Source organism: Ammodytes marinus, assembly GCF_949987685.1.
Source record: "Ammodytes marinus genome assembly, chromosome: 9".
Taxonomy (NCBI): Eukaryota; Metazoa; Chordata; class Actinopteri; order Uranoscopiformes; family Ammodytidae; genus Ammodytes; species Ammodytes marinus.
Window position 1 is genome coordinate 18,970,803 of NC_137213.1, and position 27,692 is coordinate 18,998,494.

Sequence of the window (27,692 nt, forward strand, 5' to 3'; positions counted from 1 at the left end):
AGCGACATTAATTAGAGTCATTAGACATTGGTGCAGTGTTTAAGCCAAAGCACTGTGGAAAGTAAAATGCAATCCAATATGATGAATAGCCTAGAGAAGGGCTATTCAATTACACTCAACAAAAATATAAACGCAACACTTTTGTTTTTGCTCCCATTTTTCATGAGATGGACTTAAAGATCTAAAATTCATTCTAGATACACAATATTACCATTTCTCTCAAACATTGTTCACAAATCTGTCTAAATGTGTGATAGTGAGCACTTCTGCTTTGCTGAGATAATCCATCCCACCTCACAGGTGTGCCACATCAAGATGCTGATCTGACATCATGATTAGTGCACAGGTGTGCCTTAGACTGTCCACAATAAAAGGCCACCCTGAAATGTGCAGTTTTGTCTCACAGCAAAATGCCACAGATGCCACAAGCATTGAGGGAGCGTGCAATTGGCATGCTGACAGCAGGAATGTCAACCAGATCTGTTGCTCGTGCATTGAATGTTCATTTCTCCACCATAAGCCGTCTCCAAAGGCGTTTCAGAGAATATGGCAGTACATCCAACCGGCCTCACAACCGCAGACCACGTGTAACCACACCAGCCCAGGACCTCCACATCCAGCAGGTTCACCTCCAAGATCGTCTGAGACCAGCCACTGAGACAGCTGCTGAAACAATTGGTTTGCATAACCAAACAATTTCTGCACAAACTGTCAGAAACCGTCTCAGGGAAGCTCAACTGCATGCTCGTCGTCCTCATCGGGGTCTTGACCTGACTCCAGCTCGTCACCGTAACAGACTTGAGTGGGCAAATGCTCACATTCGATGGCGTCTGGCACGTTGGAGAGGTGTTGTCTTCACGGATGAATCTCGGTTTACATTGTTCAGGGCAGATGGCAGACAACGTGTGTGGCGTCGTGTGGGTGAGCGCTTTGCTGATGTCAATGTTGTGGATCGAGTGGCCCATGGTGGTGGTGGGGTTATGGTATGGGCATGCATCTGTTATGGACGAAGAACACAGGTGCATTTTATTGATGGCATTTTGAATGCACAGAGATACCGTGATGAGATCCTGAGGCCCATTGTTGTGCCATACATCCATGAACATCACCTCACGTTTCAGCAAGATAATGCACGGCCCCATGTTGCAAGGATCTGTACACAATTCTTGGAAGCTGAAAATGTCCCAGTTCTTGCATGGCCAGCATACTCACCGGACATGTCACCCATTGAGCATGTTTGGGATGTGCTTGACCGGCGCATACGACAGCGTGCACCACTTCCCACTAATATCCAGTAACTTCGCACAGCCATTGAAGAGGAGTGGACCAACATTCCACAGGCCACAATTGACAATCTGATAAACTCTATGCGAAGAAGATGTGTTGCACTGCATGAGGCAAATGGTGGTCACACCAGATACTGACTGGTTCTGAGTCCCCAGACCCCCAATAAAGCAAAAAAATGCACATTTCAGAGTGGCCTTTTATTGTGGACAGTCTAAGGCACACCTGTGCACTAATCATGATGTCAGATCAGCATCTTGATGTGGCACACCTGTGAGGTGGGATGGATTATCTCAGCAAAGCAGAAGTGCTCACTATCACACATTTAGACAGATTTGTGAACAATGTTTGAGAGAAATGGTATTATTGTGTATCTGGAATGAATTTTAGATCTTTAAGTCCATCTCATGAAAAATGGGAGCAAAAACAAAAGTGTTGCGTTTATATTTTTGTTGAGTGTAGTTTTGAATGGGGGCCGGTTGGTGGAAATGATCCAAAATGAGGGGCCAGAAAAAAATGCCTAAAATTGATGAGCATCACATCAATAGCTACATATACTGTAAAACACTACAACGACATAGGAGTGCATATATTGTCTTTATTTTACCAAATAGAGTTCACCACCTTATCAAAAATAAAATCCCTATTTGATTAACATAGGCTGCCTGTTGTTTAAGTGTTTAACAATCTTATCAGTTCAGGAAAACACAATAGGTTAACTCTAAACATAACAGCTTATCAAAATACGTAGAAATAAATGTACTCTAAGTGCAAAAGTTTATCAAAATACATAGAAATAAATGTACTCTAAGTGCAACAGCTTATCAAAATACAGGTAGGCCTAGGTTTACTAAGAGTGCAACAGCTTATCAAAAAACATAGAAATAAATGTAGGCTACTCTAAGTGCAACACCTTACAGTGTTTCCCCCCCAAAATATGTTTGTCAAGGGGTCACTGTCCAGGGTCATGGGAGGCGAAAATGTTGGCTGTATTTTGCTCAAAGATGCCAATGCACAGTACAGAAATAAACAACTGCTTATTTGAATACAAAAAAACTACAGACCGCTGGCCGCCTATTAAATAGCCCTGGCCTAGAGTTTACTTTTAATAGGCTACTTTCAGTAGACCCACCTTTTGTTGAAAATCCTACTTCGACTTGAAGAAGATCTTGACTTACCTTTTTGTAAATGGAGTTTTTTGTATTGTAGCATTTCTAAATGTTTTTAATATTAATTTAGTATGAATAGCCTTCTGATCCACCACTGGTTTACAGGTGTCACTGCATGTCTGGCACGCATTAAGCCAGACAGTTTAGAACAGGCACAAGTAACAGATTATTGTGAAGCTGGTCACTGATTCAAAAACACAATGCACTTTGATCAGAGAAAGGAATTGGAAACATGTTTGAGCCAGGTCTGTTACTTTTTTTAGTGTCAGCCCCCGAAAAAGCAAACTCAGTGACATGAAGGTCTGCAAAAGCAAACATTTTGAACAGTATGCGTGGCCTAGATCTGGACCTACTGATGCAATGCTCAAACTGACTTCATTCAGCCCTTCGTCACGTGTCACTTTTGGACAATAAAGTAGTAGCTTTTTACTAGATATAGAAACACTATATTCCAAAGTCCAACAGAAATCATGAGACACTACCTGTTGGCATGTGGGTGATATCATGAGACATGTGTTAGTGGACTTTAACATAGACGGATACACAAATGCTCCTGCAACCATTGACATGTCACCCATTATGGGTGTTTGAGCAGTTATAATAAGTCAAAAATAACATATACATTATACAATATTTCTGAAATATTGAACAGTAAAATTCAGGTTATGTGATTGCAATGATGTGTCTTGTGTTCGGCAACACTTGCTGGATTCTTGATCAATTGCTGCAGTCATTAAGGAGTTTCTTGGGAAGGTAGTCTTAAACGGTTTCGCAGACATAGCATATATTCAACAATTTGCAATGTAGGTTACCTTCATTGTCAGTGCATTATGAGTCCAGCCTCCTGCTGCTGGCATTTCTCCTTAGTTTGATGCATGAGACTTCACCTGGATTGTCAGGTTGAATATAGGCTGCAGTATACATATAGCACATTACTCCTATGGTTCACTATGGCCACTGCTTTTCTCTCTCTGCAGCTGCCAGGTCTGGCACAGAAGCTGCATGTCCAATGTAGTCGTCACATGTGCGGAGCTGCTGCCAAATGTAAATAAAAAAATCACTAAAACACTTAGTAAATTCAAATTAGACACAAATAACATAGTTGTTACATTTGCACTGAATTCAAAGTCCTACTTCACCGGTGGAAATATGAAGGTGTATTGAGCTCTGAGATCCTATGTAGTATACATGGGCAAACATTTTAGATATCGGTTCATCCGAGCCGGAGAAAAGAGTGTTTCATGGTCTCACTGTCTAACCCTACAATTTCCCATGTGTGACATCACACATGGGGAAATGTAGGGTTAGGATTAACAGGACAGCTGGGCCAAGGGAAGACTGAGGGAAGAATAACCTCATTCGTTATATTATTATAGTGATTTTATAATGATAGAACGCCGGGTCAGTATGGGTGAAGTATGACAAATGGAACTGAGTGATGTAAACACAGGAACAATATTAAAATACATACATGCTACATTCATTCAAGATTTACACAGAAACATGGAGAGAGAGAGAGAGAGAGAGAGAGAGAGAGAGAGAGAGAGTGCGACAGCCACTAAACGGAGAAGCAGACAGATTTAGACAGACAGATTATGCAACTGATTCACAGCGTTTTGCTTTCAATCACAGTGTAATTCAATCGCAGTAGTTCCATCTCGTGATCCTTTAAATTGTCAGCGGGAGTCCTCAGTGGATGGCAATAATTCAGTTTCTCTCATTTACCGATGCACTCTTGTCCTTTTGAGACTTTGACCAAGCTGCCTTTCTCACACCCCCAATCTATATGCAATGCTCACATGTCCACTTTGGTGACCATTAACCATTATGTAACACCATGCAATCCATATGAGATGGCGTTCTAGATGTTGATTTCAGTAGCCTTGCTTGGCCTTGGGATAGCTTCACTTGAAGATAATCTTGAATACTTTATGAGAGTTCACCAACTTAACTGCAGTTTCATGGAATTTCATTGAGGACTATACTTAGAATTACCCTGTGTTTATTTATCCATCATGGTGTTTATTTTTGGATGTTTTGAACTTTCATCTGGCACTGACTTTATTGATTTAAAGATACAAATGGCAAAAAAAATCTATGCAATGCTCACCTGACCTGTCTTCTTTGGGGACCTTTGACCATTATTTAACACAAATCCACACCAGACGGCATTCTAGATGTTATGTCGATTTCAGTAGCCTTGCCTTGGCCGTGGGATCACTTAATTCGAATATAATCCCAGAGTAAGAATCTCTGCTAATTCTATTCTAGTCCCTATGGTCAGTTTTACAGCTTTATTATTTAGTTTATTAATAGATAGATAGATAGATAGATAGATAGATAGATAGATAGACACTTTATTGATCCCTTGGGAGTGTTCCTTCAGGGAAATTCAAAAATCCAGCAGCAGCTGTAGTACATACAACATGACACAAGCAAGTCACTAAAATGCATCAATATACATGGTAAAAAAGTAAAATACAGATTTATATTTATAAATACATTTTAAAAAGAAGCAGCAGCAGCAGATGTTAGCAACAGTTATTCATTTATATCTCTGTTTGACCTTAGTGTGTAGTAATAAATAAATAAATAAATAGATTATGCAAGCTGTTGCGGTTATGTTCCATCAGCCACCCCCCTCCTCCCTCCATGTGTGGAGTTGTGGAGTATGATGGCACGATGGACAAATGAGTTTTTTAGTCTGTTGGTTCTGCATCTGGGGAGGAGCAGCCTGTCACTGAAGGAGCTTCTCTGGTTGCTGATGACAGTGTGCAGAGGGTGGCTGGTGTCCTCCAGGATGGCCAGAAGTTTCCTAGCGGTTCTCTTCTCTGCCACTGTCACCAGACCATCCAGCTTCATGCCGACCACAGAGCCGGCCCGCCTGATGAGCTTGTCCAGCCTGGAGGAGTCCCTCTTGGTTGCGCTGCCTCCCCAACACACCACAGCGTAAAAGAGGATGCTGGCGACCACCGACTGATAAAACATAAGCAGAAGTTTGCTGCAGATGTTGAAAGATCGCAGCCTCCTTAAAAAGTATAATCTGCTTTGGCCTTTTTTGTACAGATGGCTGGTATTTATTGCCCAGATAATGATGATCAACAAAGGGGGTCCTTTGTGACTTTTGAACGTGGTGTTGACTTTTTCCCATCTTATTTCTCATATACTCAATTCAATTACAAATCAAACTGCACTAGAGTTTCATAGAATTTAATTCAGGACTATTCTTAGAATGACCCTGTGTTAACATAGTTTTTATTTTTGGACGTTTTGTACTTTAGACTCTATTGATTTAGAGATACGAATGGCAAAGAGGAGCTGCTTTTTGCTGTCAATATGACTTGTGTTTCTGTGGCTCGTGGTCTTACCAGGTCTCCATGTTGGAGAGGAAGTATTGTGGTTCGGGCCCTGTCTGTTTGGCAGCACCTGAGATTGCTCAACATCCTTTTGGATCCACATTTTTCAAATATGTTTCATAGTTTTGTAGTCAAAACATGTTCATTCTGTGATTTCATTTGTTGGTATATTCTGTTCACTGAATACAAATTTAATTTACATAGTAGAAGTAATCCAAATGAGACAATTGCGTAATAACAAGAGGCACACCATCCTTGTTCATCTGACAGCAAACCACTCTCACAGCATCCATCCGAAAATCTCATGAGTCATGAGACCTCTCTAATGGAGGACATAACAGAATTGGTTTTGACTTTACGAATGTGAACAGTTAAACCATGCACATGACACAAACTTGTCATACCGTGCTCCCAATTACAAACCTGTGTGGATGCATCCAGCTCTTTATTATCCAATCACCAGCTGACTATTCTGAGTGTAGTCAGCTGATTGTGTTGCACGCTTTTAGAAGAGGAAAAAAAAATCCACTTTTAAATTGCTTTGGAGAAGGATATTCAACTGTATTAAACTTCAATTACCCATATGAACATTTTAAAATAAAATGTTTTATTGAAGGACCTGGTAAGCACTAAAAATTTTCAGATGCCCTCATCCTATAGACAGCACCTGTGTTAATATCTAATCTCTCGGACAGGCTGTATTTTTTCCAACACTTGTCTGAAAAAGGCTACTGAAGTTACATTCTCCTCACTCTGTGTATTCATATCCATAATTGGTGGTAGGTTAAAGTATAACGTTTTGTCAAGGCATATGCAATCTTTATTGCAATATAATCAAATATTGTGAAATGGTCAATTCAGTTGATAAACCATAGGTAGGTAGAGTGGTCCAACCAGACTTAATTTCATTTGAATTTGGGCGGAAGTAGGTGGGCGGGCGGAGTCAGGCTAATAGGTAGGCCTACAAACAATAGATTAAATAACCAAATTAAGCTAATCAAGATAATTAACTTTCCCAATACTGCCACTACACATTGACTATTGTTAGCCTATGCAAGATTATCCACAATGGTTTAACACACCTAGAAAATTGTATTTTATTTTTGCAGCAGCTAGGGCCTGAGCTACAAAAAGTTTTGGACCTCAACAAAAGAAAACGTGCTTTTGTTAAACATTAACGGACCAAACTTAGTCACAACTAGAAAAGTAGCCATATGTCTTCTTTGGCCTTGACTTGCCATCTGAGGGAAAGGTTCACAACCTGACCCTCTGAACGACGCGGGGTGCATGTGAGCAGTGCATGGTCAGGGCGAAGGAGGCGTGACGTCATGCGCCCGGCTGACCAATTGCAGCGTCTGTTTTCCAGCCTATGATTGTACAGTAAATACTATGAGCACTGCCTTCTTCGCTCTCAATGCAGCGATGAATGCGGAGTGATAATTCGAGACGAATCCGTAGATGTGCTATAAAACCCATTTGCTAGCGCCGAGATATTCTCCTGTCAGTAGTTAGCCAAGTGAGCAGTGCAGCTCTTCGGTGTTTTAGTCGAAGATAAGCAGCTATCTATCTGTGTGAGAGGGAAACCTGAGCGAGCTGATAGCGACATACAGAGGGGGGTTTGTCTGCCGACCGCAGTCCTAATTTTTTCCGGAGACTCGCCCCACCGCTGGTTCATCATCGACGTCGTTTGCCCAATCTACGTGCGGAGCAATTCGGAGGCAGAAAACAACGGGAAGGGACGGGACCGTAGCCCGTGTTTGACCCTCTGTCGCAGCCTAGAGGTGCGCTGCTTGGCAGGGCATGCTAAATCATGAGTCAAAGGGACACGCTGGTTCATTTGTTCGCAGGAGGGTGAGTCAAACATCGAATTTCTAATGGATATTGTGTTTTATTATTCAATTGAAATTTAAAAATGAGTCGTTGTCGTCGTCGGGTTTACTTACAAAACAAACAAGGGCCGTTTTTTAATGTAGCGCGTGCATGTGCATACAAGTCTGGCAGCTGTGTGCACGTCAGTTGATAAACCATCCAAACCCTGGATTCAGGCTAAGCTTCCTGTCGTCACTTAAAAATTCGTCCACTTTTACTGTAAAGCATTAACCCAAACGTGATATAGAGCGTGTTTGAGCGTTAATTTTACTCCACAAAAAGCACTGGTTGAGTATTTCAGTATTATTATTTTTGTTTTATGCCTTTTTAATACACTCCCTTTGAAGTGGAGACAGTTTACGCTTTTATTTTGAAGGCACATTTAAAGTATTTCCGGGCTCTATACTGCTCTCTCGATAACTTAATTAATTTCTGCTGCATCTACAACAATATGCTACTCATTTCTTTTAGTTTAGCATTTAAAGAGCCTGGTAGATTAATACGATGAATTAAATGTCAATTTCAGTCACAAAAGAGTTCACAATTTTTATGCCTGTAGATTTTGTTTCTTTATTGATGGATATTTCCAACTGTTGAAATTCACAATTCATATAACTTAATTTTGAGGCTAATTAAGAGGTTTCCACATCGCGTCAAGGAACCCCAAATAAGGCAGACGAGCATTAGGCCTACTTACTAAATCGATCTGATAATAATCATTGAAGATTTTTGTTGAAAATAAATGTCAACACCAGAGGTGGAAGGTAATGTTGTTAGGGTGTTACATACTGGTTAAAATTGAACTATTCTGTTGTTTGTGAGGATCTTTCTTAACCAACAAATAAGGCCACAAAATGAGAGGAATAAAGTATGACTACTTTAGGTTAAACTGGTGGCCCATGCAATAAGTCAGCAGTGATTCTCATTCACTTTTCTGCAGACAGGCCCAACAACATCAAAGAAAATGTAAACACCCACATAAAATGTAGCAGATTGACCCAGTGCGCCTGTCTTGTTCTCTATTCCATTGTCTGCAGTTTCTCTGCGTCTGTAACCTTCACTTTCCTCTTTGCACCAAACCATTAACAATAGAACATGATAATCTCGTCACACAACAACTCTTCCCTTCTGTTTTCTCTCTTTTCTAATCTTAGAACAAAAACAAGACACTTTGCAATGTTAAGCAAAATCAGATCTGCCCCCCCCCCCAAAAAAAAATAAAAATAAGAAAACACAAGCTGGAATGACTCTATTCTATAATACTACCACTGTAGCTACACCTACTGTGAGGCACACACGTGTGCAGCAGAAAGAAAGTAGGCCAAGGGTCACGGCTGCCTGTGAGCATGAATGTGGGTCGGTCTTTTGAAAAGTAAATATAACTGGTTGTTCTTGGAAGAAGCTGCAGTTCGAGGAATTTACTGCCAACAGCCAGGAAACACCACTTAAGACTACAACTAGTTGCCGCTTTACTCATATAGTTTGTCCCTACGATAGTCAACCAGCACTTGTAAAGCTTTGTCAATACAAAGTCCTATTGTGGAAAGGACTGAGCCGTTGGTGAAAGCAGAGGATCAACGTACATGCCTGTCTGGCAGGGGGATTGTTTAGAGATGATGTCTGGTTAGCCTTGGCCTTTCAAAATGAAGCACTTATTGCTAACATTTCAATACAACTGAACAAATACAGTTCAGTGATATTTATCTGATATTTATATGAGAGAAAAATGGATCAAAATTAGATTTAAATTTAGCTTTAGGTTGTTTTCATGCTGACGGCTTCCTCATGAGATTCTGTGGTTGATATCTAAGCAGTTTATGTACAGTGTGTGTGCGCGCTGCGCGCATGAGTTCATATAGCCAGACAAGCAACAGTCTCATCAGTAAAGTATTAACTGGTTGATTACACATAGCCGTATCTTCTATATCACAGTGCTGTCAGGTCATGGTGATTCTGTGTGCCTGCTCCTAGATAATTTTAGATCTTAAAGGAATAACAGATTGTGTTACCAGTGGTTGGGGAGATCAGTATTAGACGATGGTTTAAAAAAAGAAAATATCGATGTCACTCGGACCAAATGCAATAATAATATTGAGGGGGGAGCGCTCCAACCACTACACCCCAAGCGCCCCCAACCTCTTCTATCTTTTGACCAATGTGAATAATAAAGCAGAGCGTTAAAAGTTATTATTTTCACTGTGTTTTAACACTACTTTCCTTCTCCCCATCCCGTTTGTTTCTGCACCTTTCCTACCTCAACCCCTTCCCTGCCTCTGTTTAGATGTGGTGGCACAGTGGGCGCCATTTTGACCTGTCCTCTGGAGGTTGTAAAGACCAGACTGCAATCCTCTTCCATCACTCTCTACATCTCTGAAGTCCAGCTCAGCACCGTCAATGGAGCCAGTGTGGCCCGTATGGCTCCTCCGGGGCCTTTGCACTGTCTCAAGTAAGGACAATGAAAGACATGTTAATTGGACCAGCTTTACTGTATGGGTTTTGAAAAAGGAATGGTACCAAGTTTTGATGAACTATGGGGTATAGAATACTTATGTTAACCCAATTTCTGATCATATGTTCAGTTTTTTGTGACAATATATATTTTTTCCTTTTCTAACTGAGAAAACCAAATTAATTTTACAAAATACAAGTACGTTTTGTAATCATTCTGTCTCAGTTGTGAGCCTGTGACACCCACAGTCTGTGTTGGTTTTCACAGAAAATGTTCATGCACCAAAGTGCCCCTTATTAAATACAATGGTGGTTGGTGTATGTGCTAAACTGCTATATAGAATCTATAACCCAAGATACTTAAGCAATGCAACAAGGTCCAGACTAAAGTATGCTTTATTAGTGGACAAAGAGGATCAATTTCTAAACCTCTTTGTGACCTAATGCTCATTGGCTGTAAGAAATACACAATAAATTGTTCCCTTTTTCTGCAACATAAAATATAATTTCTCCTCTCATTAGACAGTATTAAATCACCAGAAAGATGTGAAGTGAGAGGGAAGGGGAATCGAAAATTGGTTAGCTGTTTACTTGGAACCTACTCAAAGCAAAATATGTAGGTCACTTAGTGATACGTAAATATTCAACATGGTTACAGTGCTCTGTTCTGGTTCTCTGGCAGCACACTGACATTACTGTCACGGAGCAAGTCACACAGTGTTTAAAGTTATCACAGAATGCACAAGCTGCTGTGTGTGGAACAGCAAGTGCTTGACTTGCAAATTTGGCATCTTTGATTGACCTCATAGTCACTAGTGTACAGTGTTACCAGGATATCTCGAAAATGTGCTATTCTTGCTCTTGCGCAGTTTACAAAATCCATATTTGTCATTCAAAATGGATTTGTTCTCATTGACTGTTGCAATCATTTGGTTGACAGTTTGTGGTTTTTTTCTGCATTGACGAAGCTTTGCCAACAATGCTCTTTTCAGGATTCTGTTTAATGACATTGACCTAATTCCTCTTTGGAAGGCAGTTTATCAGGGCATTCTGTTGGGTTCAACATTTGTCTTGTGTCGACATCAACCAACTCTTTACGTTGTCCTTGAGATATACTGGGCCGGGCAGAAACTCTACACCACTATTACATGATACGGAGCGGAACAGGGCAGAGGAGGGAGCAGTGGTTTGGCAGGGAAAGAAAAAAAAGTAAAAGTAGGTCAACATGCTGTGAGGTGCAGCCATTGCTCCATTTCAGAGCATAGTATTTAAAGGCTTTGTTTAAGTTTTGCAATATATCAACTAACTATATGTATAATTATAATTAGATAATTACTCAATGTATTCTTGAGGAGTTGCAATTCCTGACTGCAAATCCTTTTTGAGTTGATGTACTCAGCTATGAATAGAAGTTGGCAACGTTTCAGAACCAGGGTGCAAAAGCAAAACCCACAATATGAAAAACATAGAGCTACAGTACATAACTCCTTAAGAAAAGATGGGATATATGCTTTGTCTCTATTGTGTGGGAAAACTGAAGTCTAAGTACTAGCACTAAAATTTCTTCTACCAACCAAAGGAGCCGTTTATTATTTGGCCAGAGGTCCATTTTGGGTCTCTTATTTCTTTTCAGGAATACTTGATTTCAATGCACTTTCTATACAATTTTATGTGCTGCATGCAGCGGAAATACGGTCACTGGGCAATAGGTTAGAATGAACACTGCTGAGGAATATTTGAACTTGGGAGTCGGGTTACAGCAGGAAAATTAACATGTGAGCCTTCATGATAACACCACCGGAGCAGGGCACACCTGTTGTTTAATTTATGTTGGGTCTTTCAGTGTGTTGACAGTGACCCCTGAGTATAATGTCAAGTCTGTATTGAGTGTCAAGTCTCGACGGATTGCCCAAAGCTGTTATCATTTTCTAGTTCATCTGCTTATTGCTTCCACGTTAACGGTGAGATGAAGAACTGTGGTATTTTTGTGGGTAACTCACAATTTCTAAACCTTAAAGAATGGTCATACATTTTGGGTAAAATGGTTGGTAATTTGCTTTCTTGGGGCAAATTTTGTGTCGGATCTGAATTCATAACTCTGATTAAAATAACAGTGAGAGTTTTTCTCCAGCCAGCCAATCACATATATTCGCCCAACTCTATAAATCTTAATAACGCATACTACATGGATGTAAAATGGACTGTATGCATGCTCTGTATTATGACGATAGGATAATAATCTCTGTCTATCTCTACAGGTTAATTCTAGAGAAAGAGGGACCTCGTTCACTCTTCCGAGGACTGGGACCCAACCTTGTGGGTGTGGCACCTTCCAGGTACATAACGCTTTATCTACACGTGACTGGGTGTGTTCAGTTGCATACACTCCCCTGCCATGTGTCACTTTTACGAGGTATTAGGCAATACCACAAACCTGTACAGAATGATGTCCAAAGAAAATAATCTATAATTGCACATCTGATCATCAATATATGGTAATTTAGGTCACCACAATCTTAAAAAAATTCTAAGAAACCCTCCTCAGCATGAACCACTCTTTATCAGCACCATCATGGCCTGATTTAAAACAATAAAGGCGTTTCTGCATTATTTACTTCACATGTCACATCAAGCTTCATTATCATTCTAAACACAGCAGAAACTGTGCACTGCGGATTGAAATAGTGTTTCCTCCAGTTACATAAGCAAACGGCAGTAAAAAGTAAGGCCGTAAAGAAAAAGGCAGTAAAGGCAATAAATAGTAAGGCTGTATACAGAAAGGCAAAGACATATACACATACAGTCAAGTGCGAAAGTTTGTGAACCCCTTGAGCCTTTTGGAATTTTATTTATTTTAACCATTATTAATTCATTTTTATCAATACCAGTATTTTTTATATGAAATAACAGATGTTTGTTTATCAATTCAACATTTTTCTTTTCCAGAAATCAATTGTTAAAACAGATAAAACAAATTATTTGACGAATGTTGTATGTGCAAAAGTTTGTGAACCCTGAGCTGCATTGCTTAAATCGAGCAAGGTAAACACAATCAGGTTGGCCAAATTGGTTGATGAAATAGACCAATGTAATGAGAGATCTTTAGGAAAGAAATTGGGCGGCACTAGATAAAACAGAGATAAAACCAGGTCAGTTTAGGCTCACCAAAGTGAACCCATACAGGTCAGACATGCTAAAAGGGAAACAAATCTCAGAGGATCTTAGGAATAGAGTTTTGATGTTACACATTTGTCTGGGGACAGTTATAAATTCATAAAAAAAAATTTGAGCTCAATCGGTCCACCGTGAGGCAAATCATCTACAAATGGAGAGCTTTAAGAGTGACTTAACATCTGCCTAGAAGTGGACTTCCTTCAAAAATATCCTCAAGCGCCACAAGAAAAGTGATTTTTCAGGTAAAAGCCAACCCAAACATTACACCTGGAGATTTGCAGACAATTTGAAACCACCATTATTCACTTGGGAGAAGGTTCTCTAGGTGGTAGGCAGAATTGCGTTTTTGCCCAAACATGGCGGTTTTGGTTATGACCAAACAGTTCAATTTTTGACTAATCTGTCCACAGAATAAGACTTCAGGTATCTCCAGGTGCTCTCTGGCAAAGTTGTGACAAGCAGTTTTGTTCTTTTTTGAGAGCAGAGGCTTCTTCAGCAACCATCCCATGAAAGCCATGTTGACTGAGTTTTCTTCTTATTGTGGAACCATGCACATCTGTCCCAGATGCTGCAAGAGAGGTCTGCAAATCACCAGATGTAATGTTTGGGTTGGCTTTTAACTGAAAAATCACTTATCTTGTGGCGCTTGTGGATATTTTTGAAGGAAGTCCACTTCTAGGCAGATGTTCAGTCACTCTTAAAGCTCTTCATTTGTAGATGATTTGCCTCACGGTGGACCGATGGAGCTCAAACTTTTTTTAAAATAATTTATAGCTGTCCCCAGACAAATGTGCAGCATCACAACTCTATTCCTGAGATCCTCTGAGATTGTTTCCCCTTTTAGCATGTCTGACCTGTATGGGTTCACTTTGGTGAGCCTAAACTGACCTGGTTTTATCTCTGTTGTATCTAGTGCCGCCCAATTTCTTCCCTAAAGATCTCTCACTACATTGGTCCATTTCATGACTCAATTTGGCCCATCTGATTGTGTTTACCTGCTCCATTTAAGCAATGCAGCTCAGGGTTCACAAACTTTTGCACATACAACATTCGTCAAATAATTTGTTTTATCTGTTTTAACAATTGATTTCTGGAAAAGAAAAATGTTGAATTGATAAACAAACATCTGTTATTTCATATAAAAAATACTGGTATTGATAAAAATGAATTAATGATGGTAGACAATAAATAAAATTCCAAAATGTTCAAGGGGTTCACAAACTTTCGCACTTGACTGTATATAGTAAAGAGAGAGACAATAGACCCTTTTACACAGATATTTGGGCATATTGACGGATTGACATTTATCACAACAAGATCTCAGAGCAAAACATCTGCCCGACTCAGTCAGAATAAGTGTCATAGTGTCTGGTACATTTGAAGGTGTCTTTCAAGGATTAAAGTGACATATGGAGAATTGTTTTGAAAACAAATGGCAATTTAAAGTGACTATACAGATTTGAGGTAGCATTTTGAGGAGTATATAAGCGTCAATTAAAGTGACACACTGTACAATTTAAAAGTGACAGTTGTAGATACATATATCAGACAGTCTGGGATGGGATACATGGCTATTGAGCAATCATTTGGGCAACATCAGCCCTGGGATTTTTTTTTTGTAAGGAGTGTATTGGCTTTTGCTAAATAAATCTAATAAAATGTCTCTTCGCTTAGCTGGTTAGGGTTGCATAACAGCTGTAACTTAGTCAGTCAGCAACAGCTGGGGGCGGACAGCTGGGATACACTTGTCATGTGACTGTTAATGTTGTGCATTATCACAATGAAGTTCTGATATTGAGTCAGACGTGTTTGTCTAACCTTATAATGCTGACCTGTTATTTCTCCCTAGCTACTGCTGCATCACATGACCATTGCATCTATCTGACTCAACCTTTCCATACTCTTATCTTTAGCCTCTCTCTGTCTCTCTCTGTCTGTCTCCCTGTCTCTGTCTCTGTCGCTCTCTCTCGCGTGCGTGCTGTGTGTCCTATGCTCACAATTTGTCTGTCCTCTAAATCCTTCACTGTCTATGCTGTCTCTATCTGTCTGGCTCACACTGTGTGTGTGTGTGTGTGTGTGTGTGTGTGTGTGTGTGTGTGTGTGTGTGTGTGTGTGTGTGTGTGTGTGTGTGTGTGTGTGTGTGTGTGTGTGTGTGTGTGTGTGTGTGTGTGTGTGTGTGTGTGTGTGTGTGTGTGTGTGTGTGTGTGTGTGTGTGTGTGTGTGTGTGTGTGTGTGTCTGTGTCTGTGTCTGTGTCTGTGTCAGTCCCATAGGCTAGTAGTCCAGCTGTGGATATGGCAGCCTGTATTCTGCCCACAACATGTAAACCGCTATAGGAAGATATTGTTACATAAGAGATGAAACTGATGAACTCATTGGCCACATATGAGCTTCCCTGCTGTCTTCTGTGCTGTATTTTGGAACCGTTTGAATTGTAATGTTTTCCAATATGCTTTGTTTTGATGTACGAACCAGATTTAGATGCATTTTTCCAGCCTGTGTGATGAGCGATACAGTATTGAAATAAAACTGTTATGGTAAATTGGGGATAGCCTTTATGATTTTATTTTAATTAGATATCACAATACTTCATTTGGTATCTGTGGAAACTTAAGCATCTTGAATAACATTTGGATATTTTATCTAGTTTTCCAGCAGCATAGCAGCCTAGTTTTTTCATGCCGCAGTTGTGTTACAAGTATATGATTTGAGAGACCAAAGGAAATGCACACATTGTCACTCAGATGGTCATACAAATTTGCACAAAAAAAAGAAAAGTTATATAGTTGAACTTGAAAACCTACAATAAATGTGAATAAATACAGAGACTTTTAATAAAAAAAGATTTTCGATTGGTTAGTCATGAGCCAATTTACTATGGGTTATTATCAATCAACATGCTGTCATCAGTGGAAGATTCCAGGTTCAAAGGGGTATGACAACATAAGATGCAACATTTTAACTCAAATTAATCCCAGTCTAAGCCAAAGTTTCCGATGCAATATGATCAAATACAAAAACAGATTTATTTATTGATGTACAAGAAGAGGTCTGGGTTGCTGGGCTACAGAGTATTCCTCTCCTGTTATAATTAGGTAACAGCACGTTGATGCTGGAGAAAAAGGCTAAAAAAGATTGTTCTGGTGCTAATGAGAGCACAGCTCAGCGGGCATGCTGTAGGCACATTTGTTATCATCACACACACACACACACACACACACACACACACACACACACACACACACACACACACACACACACACACACACACTTAACACATACAGACACGTTTAAACCAGCAGCAACACTCATTACGTATGAGAGATGCACATACACTCACACCCACTCACATCATTTATCTCTCATCTGCAGAGCAGCAGGGGGAGTGGAGTTGACTGGGTTTAATTCCATGCAGCGGAAATGTTGACTTAATCCGGTGATTTTATTTAGTGAGGAGCAGCTAGAATCATGGGAGATAAGTCTGCTACTAAAACGTTCCATGAGATTGAGCCACACACGCGCACACACGCACGCGCAGTCAGACACAGATAAACTTCTCTCAGTGTCTTGCGCTTCGACTACATATTAGCTTAGCTTAGCTCTACTTCATACCCTGATGTTCAATTAGGGCTGTATTTTATTTCAGAAAATCCAACAAAAATGTATGTCTAATGCTTAATGCTATTCTTTATATATTTTTCTGTTATTTATACAGCTTTTCTGTGTTTTAAGTTTACTTAATGTGGAAATATATAGTTTTCTCCCAATATTTCCTTACTATTTTGTAGTAGTTTAATCAACTTCAAAGTGTTTCCAATTTCTCACTAACCGCTTGTCTTATTTTTATTTAATTTTTGCCACAGGGCAATTTACTTTGCGGCCTATTCAACAGCTAAGGAGAAGCTGAACGGGGTGCTGGAGCCAGACTCTACCCAGGTGCACATGGTGTCAGCTGCGATGGCAGGTAAAGATGGCTCCTTCTCCCCTCCCTTCTGTCTGTTTGTCACTGTCTGTTGCTGAGTGTTATATTTGTCTGTCTGTCAGCCTGTGTGGGCACTGGGCAGTTTAAATCAATATGGGTTAAAATACCCCAAAAACTTGAAAGAATTATTTAATTTGTCCTCATCAGATGGATACATTTTTCTTATTTTTTGTATGTCTTAATTTGAAGTATCACACAGTTTCACTTCATTTGCCCCTCCTTTGACACCCTCCCCTCCATATACAGTACATGTGTTGGATGGTGGGATCTTCACAATTTAAAAACTTTGTGAATAACTAAAGCATGCTAAAGCCAAGAAATAATATCTGTTATAGTGAGGTAGTGCATAGCTAGGGGTGTAACGGTACACAAAAGTCACGGTTCGGTACGTACCTCGGTTTTGAAGTCACGGTTCGGTTCTGTACGGTACGGTTCTCAGCTAATAGGAAAAATGCAAAAAAAACTGCGTGCATAAACTGTAGCATTAACTACAATTGCAGCCTAGAGGTATTTTACAGTATAGAAAAGCAAATACTGCTCCAAACAACCAAGGCCTCTAATAAATAAAGTACTACTCAAATAAAGGTCCAAGTTCCGCACCGCAATCAAAACAAGCCTGTACATTTGGCATATTTACGTCAGCTTGACGCTATTTACGCCATAATTACATATTGCAGTACAGTGCAGTTCGGTACGGTAGGGCCTGTGCGGTTTGGTACGAATATGTGTATTGTTACTCCCCTATGCATAGCTGTTTTGTGTATAGAATATTAGTTACAAACAATAATTTGTCAGAAAGCACAATTTGAGACTCTCAGGATCAAACTCACCTTGATTGTGGTGAACACAGCCTCTCTGTGGTTACTGTGACAACAAGCCCTGAAAGATGTATATAAATTATACAGGTTTGAATGCACTTTCTTTTAAGAAAATAGTTTAAAAAAAGCACATTTAAACCATGCCAGTCACACAAACACATATCACATTATTACAACTTCAATTGCAATTTCAACAGGTTACTTACTTTCACAAGCTGTCTAACAGCCATGCACTCAGATAATACAACATCAGCACCTTCAGACTTGAATAGTCTAAAACTGTATGAGTCAAAGCTTGTTTTACAAAAAGAAGAAAACCACATGGTCCTCAAAGTTTAGGTTGTGCTTTCCTTCTCTTTGCCCACCGTGTCGTCCATTATTTTATTTCCACCCTCCTCGCCCTCTTGTCCTCTTTTTATTCTTTTTTTAAGGCCTCTCTAGAGGCCTTTGTAAATGGTTTAACATCCCAGTTGTTACTTAAACAGTGCGGTCTGGGCCCCCTTCGTTGCTCTGTGTGTATAGAGGAGAGAGCACGGCCCCGAAAGGTCAACCGGGGCCCCTGGCACTCAGACGGACACGTCAGGTAGCACCCCATTTCTTTACACTGGTATGATGAAAACCATGGTGATTTGAATGAATATTAGTAATTTCATATTGGTTATTCATTTGTAATGATATTACCGTTGCTTTTGGCAATGTGTTTGCTGCTGGTTTGTAGTTTTAAGTTCTTATTACAAGGTTTTAGTTACTCCTTTACATTAGCCTGTTCTCTTGTTCCATCAACAGAGTAAAGTTAAAGTAATGCTGACACATACCTCTGTGGATTTGATGTTGTCAGTACAAAAGAAATGCTAACCTTGTCACCGCTACAGTAGGTTGTGATCTATGTGCTCCATATCTTTCTTTCCTCATCATCCATCTACACCATTAGTGCCTCCGTCACTTCTTTTCAGGGAGAATCTCTGTCAGTCCCTCATCCAAAAGGCTGGTACTATTCAACCTGACTTCCTCTTTTTTGAAATAGTTGTACATCCTAACAACAACGACAGTTTAACCCTAACAGTACTGGCACCAATAAAATCAAATAGAAACATACATACAAATGAACACTTGAATGTGAACAACATGAAATTAAGGCAACATATAGAAAGGTCTTCAAGTTTTTGGTCATCAAGCTTGGAGAATAATGTTTTTTCTTAATGCTCCACACTTACCGTCATTGGCATACACAGGCAAATAAATGTGTAGTTAAACTATACAGTAAATATGTCTTGCACTGTTTCTGGAGAGAGTAGTGCATATTTAAAGGCATATTCAAGCGTGTCTGAACAGCTGGATCTAAACCCACTGCCTGGATATAATTGCTTCCAGTTTTGTAGAGTAACTTTGTTGAGTCACTGCCTCTCATGCTGTGAACTGTGGGCCCACTTGGCAAGTCCCAGAAAGTTTTTCCAGCAGTTAATCCAAAGCATGTTTGCGTTCTCTGAATGTAGGTCAAACTATTCTGACACAGAGTTCATATGCCTATAGAAGGATCATAATTTACAACATGCAGCAGCATGCACACGTGTAAAGACTAGTTGGCCTACATGTGCTATTTATGCACTCTTATCTGAATAAGCAAATATGCACGTGTGGTTCACATACCATGGAGTTTTGTGTAAAATCTACAAAGACTATATGGACACAAGGCTTTCCTGTTATAGGATATTTAATTCAACAGTAGAAAATAATATGAAAAAAGTATGTTTCCTTCCAGTGTCCTTTTGTGAGTCCTTTTTACTCCTTTTTGAAGAGGACTTTTGTTTTTCTCAAAACACCTCGTATGGGGGCACATGTCATCCTGTTATTTTAAGTTTTTCTAGAAAACCAGCTGGTCAGACTTGGGGCCAGAGAAGCATTTGGTGCTGGCTATGTTGCATTCATTGTGCCATCTTATTGATTCACTTCACTATGATGATAAGTCACTTGATCTTTACATCATCGTCACACATTCATTAAATGGTCTCCTCTCTCCCTTCATCACCATTGTCTACAGCTAAGTGTCTGTTTTACACAAGGACAAGGTTAGCATTTCCACCTGCCTTTTGCTCAGTGAGCATTTGATTTGGTTTCTTTCTCTAATATATAGATTTATAAAACTGATCATTTCCTGAAATGTTATGTTTGTTCTGTAACTCGCTCTGGTGTGATGGAGCTGCAGTTTTGGATTGGGTTGGTTTCTTTGAGTAAAGAGAGGGATAAATTGTAAAATGAAATTAAAAAGAAATTCAGACCAATTTGATTCAACCCAGTAATAAATGAGTAGAGATGGAAAGATACAGTACCAGTGGGTTGGGCTAGGTGGCTGTTAGGGAACGGGGTTTGGGGGGGGGGGGGGATGTGACTGCTGCTTGTGTGCGACTGTGGTACAGAAAAGCCTGTGTCTATTTTAGGGCTTTACTGTAAAGCTTTCACCCCTGCGTGATTGGGTGGGAGACCCCCGCCATCTGAGCCCCCCATATCTGCAGGCTACTAGCTGCAGCAGGGGAGGAGAGCTGGAGGAGCTTTGCCCCTCCCTCGTGAGTACACTCCATAGACGCTATACTTCCTTCTACTTCCCTCTTTTTTCTTCTTCCTCTTTTTGTTTCTCCTCTTCTTTTTCTTCAACAGACCACCAGTGTCACCCTCTCTCTTCTTCACGCAGTTGCCTTAACGTAGGGCTGTGTTGCTTTAAGATACACAGTAGATGTGACTCAGAGGTCTCTTTTATAGACTTGCCCTCGTTGTTGCTGTTTTCTGCCAATAGCCATATTTTTATCGCTCTGGTGCATAATTTGTATTGCATTGAAACTTTTAGACATACTTTGTGTCACAAGACATAAAATGCTCAATAATTAGCTTTACAACCTACAGATCACACTTTACACTATATTGTTCTTACTGAACAAAAACAAGCAATGTTTGTTCAAAGTATCACCCCCTGTAAATGACTCACACTAACATCTGTTTGGTATTCTTTACACGCAATAAGATGCCATTATTGTCTATTGTATATTATCTAACTAAACTAACCATATGATGGGCTGTGAAGGCAGATGGACATAAAGAACAAGGTTTCCCACCACTGTTAGGAAGTCTGCAATACATCTATTGTTAAGAGACTTTCCACCTTGGTTCTGCTGAATAATTCAAGAATCTCCAGACACCATTCTATTTCTCTGTGCCGTTGTAGCTGTGCTAGTTGGGGCTATTATCAGGCCAACAGCTTGTCTCTAATGTCTCCCCAGCTAACCAGTTAAATGTCACGGTATACACATATACTGTAGATGTTCATTAACTAACAAATGGGGCATATTTGTTGGGCTAAACATACAATGAGTAAAACTCAAATCAAGCCCACTGTGTTTTAACTTGGAAGTTGTGGAATGGCAGCTGCTGGTTAAAGGACAATAAATTGTATGTGTATTTAAAGCACAGTGAAAGTGTAATCAAAAATAACAACAAAAATAATAACTAAAATAATGAAAACTCCAGTATGGCTATAACAATCTGCCAAAATAAGAATAATGAATGAATTTGCAGTATTTAAAAATAAAAAAATTATAAATGTAAATGGAACGCACTCCCAGCTGCTGCCTTCATACACTGTTGATACTTCACTTCAGGAAGAGACCTGTTGTTTCTATACACCTTTTATAGCTTTTCACATGAAAAGAATGCATTTGTCTGTTACTCAATAAGCAAATTCACAAAAAAGAATTGAATTATTACAGATATGGTCTCATAAATTATCCATACAATAATTCTCTAATGATATTTGAATAGCTCATAGTAAAGTAAAAACCCTAATGCTGATGAGTTGATGGTGTTTGGTGAAGTGCTTTCTCACTAGTCATCCTTGTATTGTACAGTATAGAATAATTAGTGTAGTTGATTTAGATTGTGTTGTCTTCCTGATGTCTCTGCGTCTTGTCTGAACCTCTGCCCTCTTCTTGAATTCCCCAGGGTTCACAGCCATCACAGCCACCAATCCCATCTGGCTGATCAAGACGCGTCTGCAGCTTGAAACCAGGTAGGGGAAGCTCAAATGTCTATAATACGAGGATGAAATTCTATTTTGAATGGACCTTAATTAAACTGTCATGTGTATGATTTCAGGAAGCGGGGTGAGCGGCGGATGAATGCGTTTGAGTGCGTGCGCCGGGTGTACCAGCAGGACGGCCTGCGAGGGTTCTACAGAGGCATGTCGGCCTCGTACGCCGGCATCTCTGAGACCGTCATCCATTTTGTCATCTACGAGAGCATCAAGCGTAAACTGTCGGAGCAGAAGGCCCAGGCCAGCATGGACGAAGAGGACGAGGTGGCCAAAGACGCTTCAGACTTTGTGGGCATGATGCTGGCAGCAGCCACCTCCAAGACCTGCGCCACCTCCATCGCCTACCCTCACGGTAACCTAAGTTCTGACTCACTTGTTTTTTTTTTTTTTTTTTAAGAATTTTTTTTCTTTTTACGGTAATCTCGTCAAGCAAATCCCATGGAAAGAAAACCCCCAAAAATTTGTTATGTCGTCTCCTGATACTTTCTGACTTCCCTAGCCCAGTTTGGCACTGCAACTGCAGATGTACATACATTTGTTTTTAACAAAGCTATTTAAAAAGACTTAAACATATGGGCACTGTAGTGTTTAACAAAATGTACTCTAACAGTAGTTTGGGGACTATTTGTAGCCTAATAAAAGTGCTCAAATGTCACAATATAACAAGACTTATTCCTTAAGAACAAATCCAACACTTCTAAGATAACTATGCTGCCACATTAATTTAAATGTGTTTATAAATACTTGATATGAAATATATCAAGTTATTTATGTAAATGTAGAGATTATTACCAGTTCCCCATCTTTATGATTCAATTAATAGTTTTGTTTGGAGATTTTTATATTTCTTAAGCTAACTGGCAAAACCATGTTTGCATTGGAGCTTTAAGGAATACTTCCACATTTTTGGAAATAGCGTATGCTTTGTTGCATGTAACAGAAGAAGAACAATGCCATTCCCCTGTGCATTATTTACAGAGCTAGAGCCAGCAGGCCTTAGCTTAGTTTAGCATAGCAAAACGACTAGTAACAGGGGGAACCCACATTTTAGTTTTACGGGAAGGAGGCATCAAGATGTATTGCACTTAGAGTGAGGCAGTGACACACTTTTCCTGAACTGAATATATCATGCTTCACTTGTGCTATAAATATGACTTAATTTATTATACAACCTACAGCTAATTTAGTTAAGATATCATCTGTTTAGGTCATCAGGACACACACACAACGTCTCTAGAAGATTATTCACAGGTTAGGATTAGTTGGGTTGAGGGACAGCTGCTTGTCTACCAAAAGAAGGATCAATGAGTAGCCAATAGCTTGGTGCTAGGGAGAGTGCACAGCACTTATGGGCAAAGTCTGACAAGAACAACTAGTGGTCGGTAGTGTATTTAACACAATTGTTCTCCTCTAATTGCAGAGGTGATCCGCACACGGCTACGAGAGGAAGGCAGCAAGTACCGCTCCTTCTTCCAAACTCTGCTGACGGTGCCCAAGGAGGAGGGATACCGGGCGCTGTACCGCGGTCTAACCACACACCTGGTCAGACAGATCCCCAACACAGCCATCATGATGTGCACCTATGAAGTGGTGGTCTACCTGCTCCGCCATTAGTCCACCAGGTTATGCCAATGACTGAGAAGGAAGCCCTTTGGCAAGGATGAGTGTGAGGACAACATGTCAAAATGAAGACCAAAGGAAAAACCCAAGATGCTCTACACGGACCAGAAGAGGAAAAATTGACTAAATGAAGAAAAAAAAACAGGAAGGAGGAACCCTACTATATCACCATCATCACCTCCTCTTCCCCTTTTATTTGCCTACTGGAACATATACATATTAGAGGAGGTAATATGGGTAGGAAGAAAAGAGGCACTGAAGAAATACACATTAAGAGGTTGGCACCTCCTAAAGAAAGATATTTTAACCCAGTGGCCTAACAGAAAGGGTTTTGGATTGCGTCCGTGTCTTCTTGACAGAGGAGTGAAGAACTGCCTTTTTCGCTCTCAGATAGAGATGTTATTGAGTAAGGGGGAATGCTTGGAGGCAACTGGATTTGAAAAGAAAGATGATAACTAAATGTAGGTCAATTTCAATAATCCAAGAAGCTCGACTTTGCACGCTGTGAGGCTACAGTAGGATTGAGAGGGCTGGCAGATAAGGAATGTCCGTTTTTAAAGCAGAATGTCAGAAGGAAGTTGACGTTGAAACCAAAAAAATCTTACCTTTTTCCCAGGCACTACAGAAAGCATGGCTTCAAGCATTCCCCGCTGAACACTGAAGGCACACCTCTCTCCCCATTTGATTGACTGAGGCTCATACACACACAGAAGTAAGCTAACTGCCCAAACCCAAGAAAACACAAAAATGAGCTTGTGATGGCCTGTCATTCAAACACATGCATCAGAGGGATTGTGTTTATGAAGTGTAGGTCGAAAAGCTAACTGTGAATCAGTGTTTTTCTTCCTCTAAAACACCGTAGCTGGTGGTAACACACTTTCTAGCTGAAGTTGGCCTCCAGTGTCGACACTTTCGGTTTGTTAAAACTGAGAGGAGATTTGTACACAAGGCTAGCTTCTGCCTGCTCCCAGCCGCTGCTGTGGTCTTTAACATCGTGTGTGAAAACATTAGACCAGTGTGCTTTTGTTTGATGTTGTCCAAAAGCTACCAATACTCAATATCTACTAATTGGAGTGCCACTACTTGACTATAATGTGACGGTGTATGGAGAAATGTTGATGGAGCATCATCACCATCCCATAACCTGTTTGAGTGTGTGAGTGTGTCTGTACAAGTCTAACATGCTGTTGGTCACTTTCACAGTGATTACAGAACTGTGGTTACGAGTGCGTGTGTGTGTGTGTGTGTTTGTGCATCTGTTTGTGCATCTGCAGTCATGTGTGCCTGCATGTATAATTAATAATCTTCTCCAGATTTCCCTCCACTAACTATTACTCGAGCAAGACGTTGCGGCTGGGAGTGTGGAAAAGCTCCTGTACGACACGGGCAGCTTTCATTCCAACTCTCATGCAAGTCCTTTTCTTCCAGTGGCTTCCAGCTTACCTGATAACATGCACTTTGGTGGCCTTTTTGAGGGCTTGTGTGCTTTGCATTTTATTGCGTGGACAGATTGAACTTGTACATTGTTCAAGAAAAAAAACAAGTATTACTGTTTATCAAAATGGTATTTTGCGCAACGGTTCTTAAAAGCAGATATATATATATTGTACAGTTTAGAGTTCTCAGTAGTTGTGAAGGATGTCCAAACGTGTGTGTATATAATATAGAAACTGTATATGCATATCATTTATTGTTTTTCTGAGGCCCATGTACGATCATGCTGTACTTTGCATTTGCGATTTTCTTTTTCAATTTTGTGCAATTTAACCTTGTTTTGACATTGCCTGTTGATATTGCTTTGCTGATTTTTCATACCATGTATGTTGTGGGTTTTTGATATCTTTTTTTTTGTATTTGTATGTTGCTATAAGCTGTCATGTGCATAGCAGAGAACCCCTGTAGGACAAATACTGTTCTTGAAGCATTGATAAGTCATTTTACAGCATCCATAGAAAGTGAACGTTCCGTTATTCTTAATGTTTACATTGTTCCTTATTTTCTGTCAGATTATTATCAGTTCCTATAGCAACATGATATTCAATATCAAGATGGCAGTATTTTAATGTGAGAGCTGGAATCTTCTTTTTCAGAAAACTGTACAGAAAACCACAGCAAGTTGGGACTGTTAAAAACTGAAATTGAAAGTATCCAGACATTGCTACTCTGTTACTGACAGTAAATGGCTCCCTTTTAAATGATCAATTAACAAAGTTCATTAAGGGGGCGCCTTTAGCTCAGTTGGTAAGGCGTCCCCCCCCATGGGCCTCGGCCAGCAGCGGACCCGGGTTCGATTCCAGCCCGCGGTCGTTCTCTGCATGTCACTCCCCTCTCTGCCCCATTTCGACTCTGTCTCTACACTATCAATAAAGCATAAAAATGCCAAAAAAATATCTTAAAAAAAAAAAAAAAAAAAAAAAGTTCATTAAGCATAGGGCTACATAAAGAATTATCTTTCGGGAAATGGTGTCCCATATATTTTTTCCAAAGCGTATCGAGCACCTTATCAAATTTGACCCTGGCCCTGTTAAAACCTTTATTGATTTTTCAGTCTCCATTGATGTGTTGCTAGCCCATAGTTGCTGTATCATATATGTCCATTTCTTTGTAAAACACTTAATGGGGTCTTAACTTAACTTGGGGTCAAATCACTCAAATGTGACGCCAAAAGTAGACTGGACAGAGTGAAAACATTTCACTTGTATTTATTTTTTTACCTCTCATTTCTGTCTGTATACAATTAAACCTCTTCAATCTTTTTGCTTGGACAGGCTGCCACCTCAATCAGGTTTGAATAATTCCTGGAAGATTGGTTTCTGCCAGCTCAATCTGTGACTTGTTGTGAATTGTTTGTTTGTTTGTTTGTTTTTAAACACAAAAGTTAATAAAAACCCACTTGCAACTAAAATGCCTATCACTTAATTGTATTTTCTCTATGTACATTGTACATGTACAGTGGAGGAAATGAGTATTTGATCCCTCGCCGATTTTGTAAATTTGCCCACTTACAAAGAAATGAGCGGTCTATAATTTTAAAGCTAGGTTTATTTTAACAGTGATTGACGGAATATCAAAAAGAAAATCCAGAAAATCACATTAAAAAAAGATATAAATTATTATGCATTTCATTGAGTGACAAAAGTATTTGATCTTTTGATCCCCTACCAATTATAAAGAATTCTGGCTCCCACAGATTAGTCCTCTTGCTTTAAAAAAGTATTCCTAATCTCAACTAGTTTCCTCTATAAAACACACCTGTCTCAACTTGTTACCTGTATAAAAGACACCTGTCCACAGAGTCAATAAATCAAACTCCAACATCTCCATCATGGGCAAGACCAAATAGCTGTCTAAGGACATCAGGGACAAGATTGTAGACCTGCACATAGCCGGAATAGACTATAAAACCATTAAACACATGGGTGGAAGCTGGGTGAGAAGGAGACAACTGTTGGTGCGATTATTCGAAAATGAAAGAAACACAAAATGACCATCAATCTCCCTCGGTCTGGGGCTCCATGCAAGATGTCACCTTGTGGGGTATCAATGATCATGAGAAAGGTGAGGGATCAGCCCAGATCTACACGGGAGGAGCTTGTTTTTGATCCCAAGGCAGCTGGGACCACAGTCACCAAGAAAACCATTGGTAACACACTATGCCGTAATGGATTGAAATCCTGTAGTGCCCGTAAGGTCCCCCTGCTCATGAAGGGACATGTACAGAACCGTCTGAAGTTTGCCAATGAACACCTGAACGACTCAGAGAATGCTTGGGAGAAGGTGATGTGGTCAGATTAGAACAAAATCAAGTTATTTGGTATCATAGTGACTCGCCATGCTTAGAGGAAGAGGAATTCTGATTATGACCCCAAGAACACCATCCCCACAGTCAAGCAGGG

General features: G+C 40.0%; 1 protein-coding gene across 1 annotated transcript; it reads left to right on the top strand.

Moving 5' to 3' along the window:
- Positions 1 to 7,242: 7,242 nt before the first annotated feature.
- LOC307255000 (solute carrier family 25 member 36-A) lies at positions 7,243 to 26,687 on the top strand. The gene is made up of 7 exons (XM_080033594.1): positions 7,243 to 7,660; positions 9,960 to 10,124; positions 12,385 to 12,462; positions 17,162 to 17,262; positions 22,086 to 22,152; positions 22,239 to 22,528; positions 23,597 to 26,687. The coding sequence occupies exons 1-7, from the start codon at positions 7,620 to 7,622 to the stop codon at positions 23,788 to 23,790; spliced, it is 936 nt and encodes a 311-aa protein (XP_079889720.1). The 5' UTR covers positions 7,243 to 7,619; the 3' UTR covers positions 23,791 to 26,687.
- The last annotated feature ends 1,005 nt before the right edge of the window (positions 26,688 to 27,692 follow it).

Bases quoted from the DNA above. Each gene is read 5' to 3' on its own strand.
- LOC307255000 (XM_080033594.1), top strand. From the start codon at position 7,620: ATGAGTCAAAGGGACACGCTGGTTCATTTGTTCGCAGGAGG. The intron at 17,263-22,085 runs GTAAAGATGGCT...TGAATTCCCCAG, and splicing joins GGTGTCAGCTGCGATGGCAG to GGTTCACAGCCATCACAGCC. The intron at 22,153-22,238 runs GTAGGGGAAGCT...GTATGATTTCAG, and splicing joins CGTCTGCAGCTTGAAACCAG to GAAGCGGGGTGAGCGGCGGA.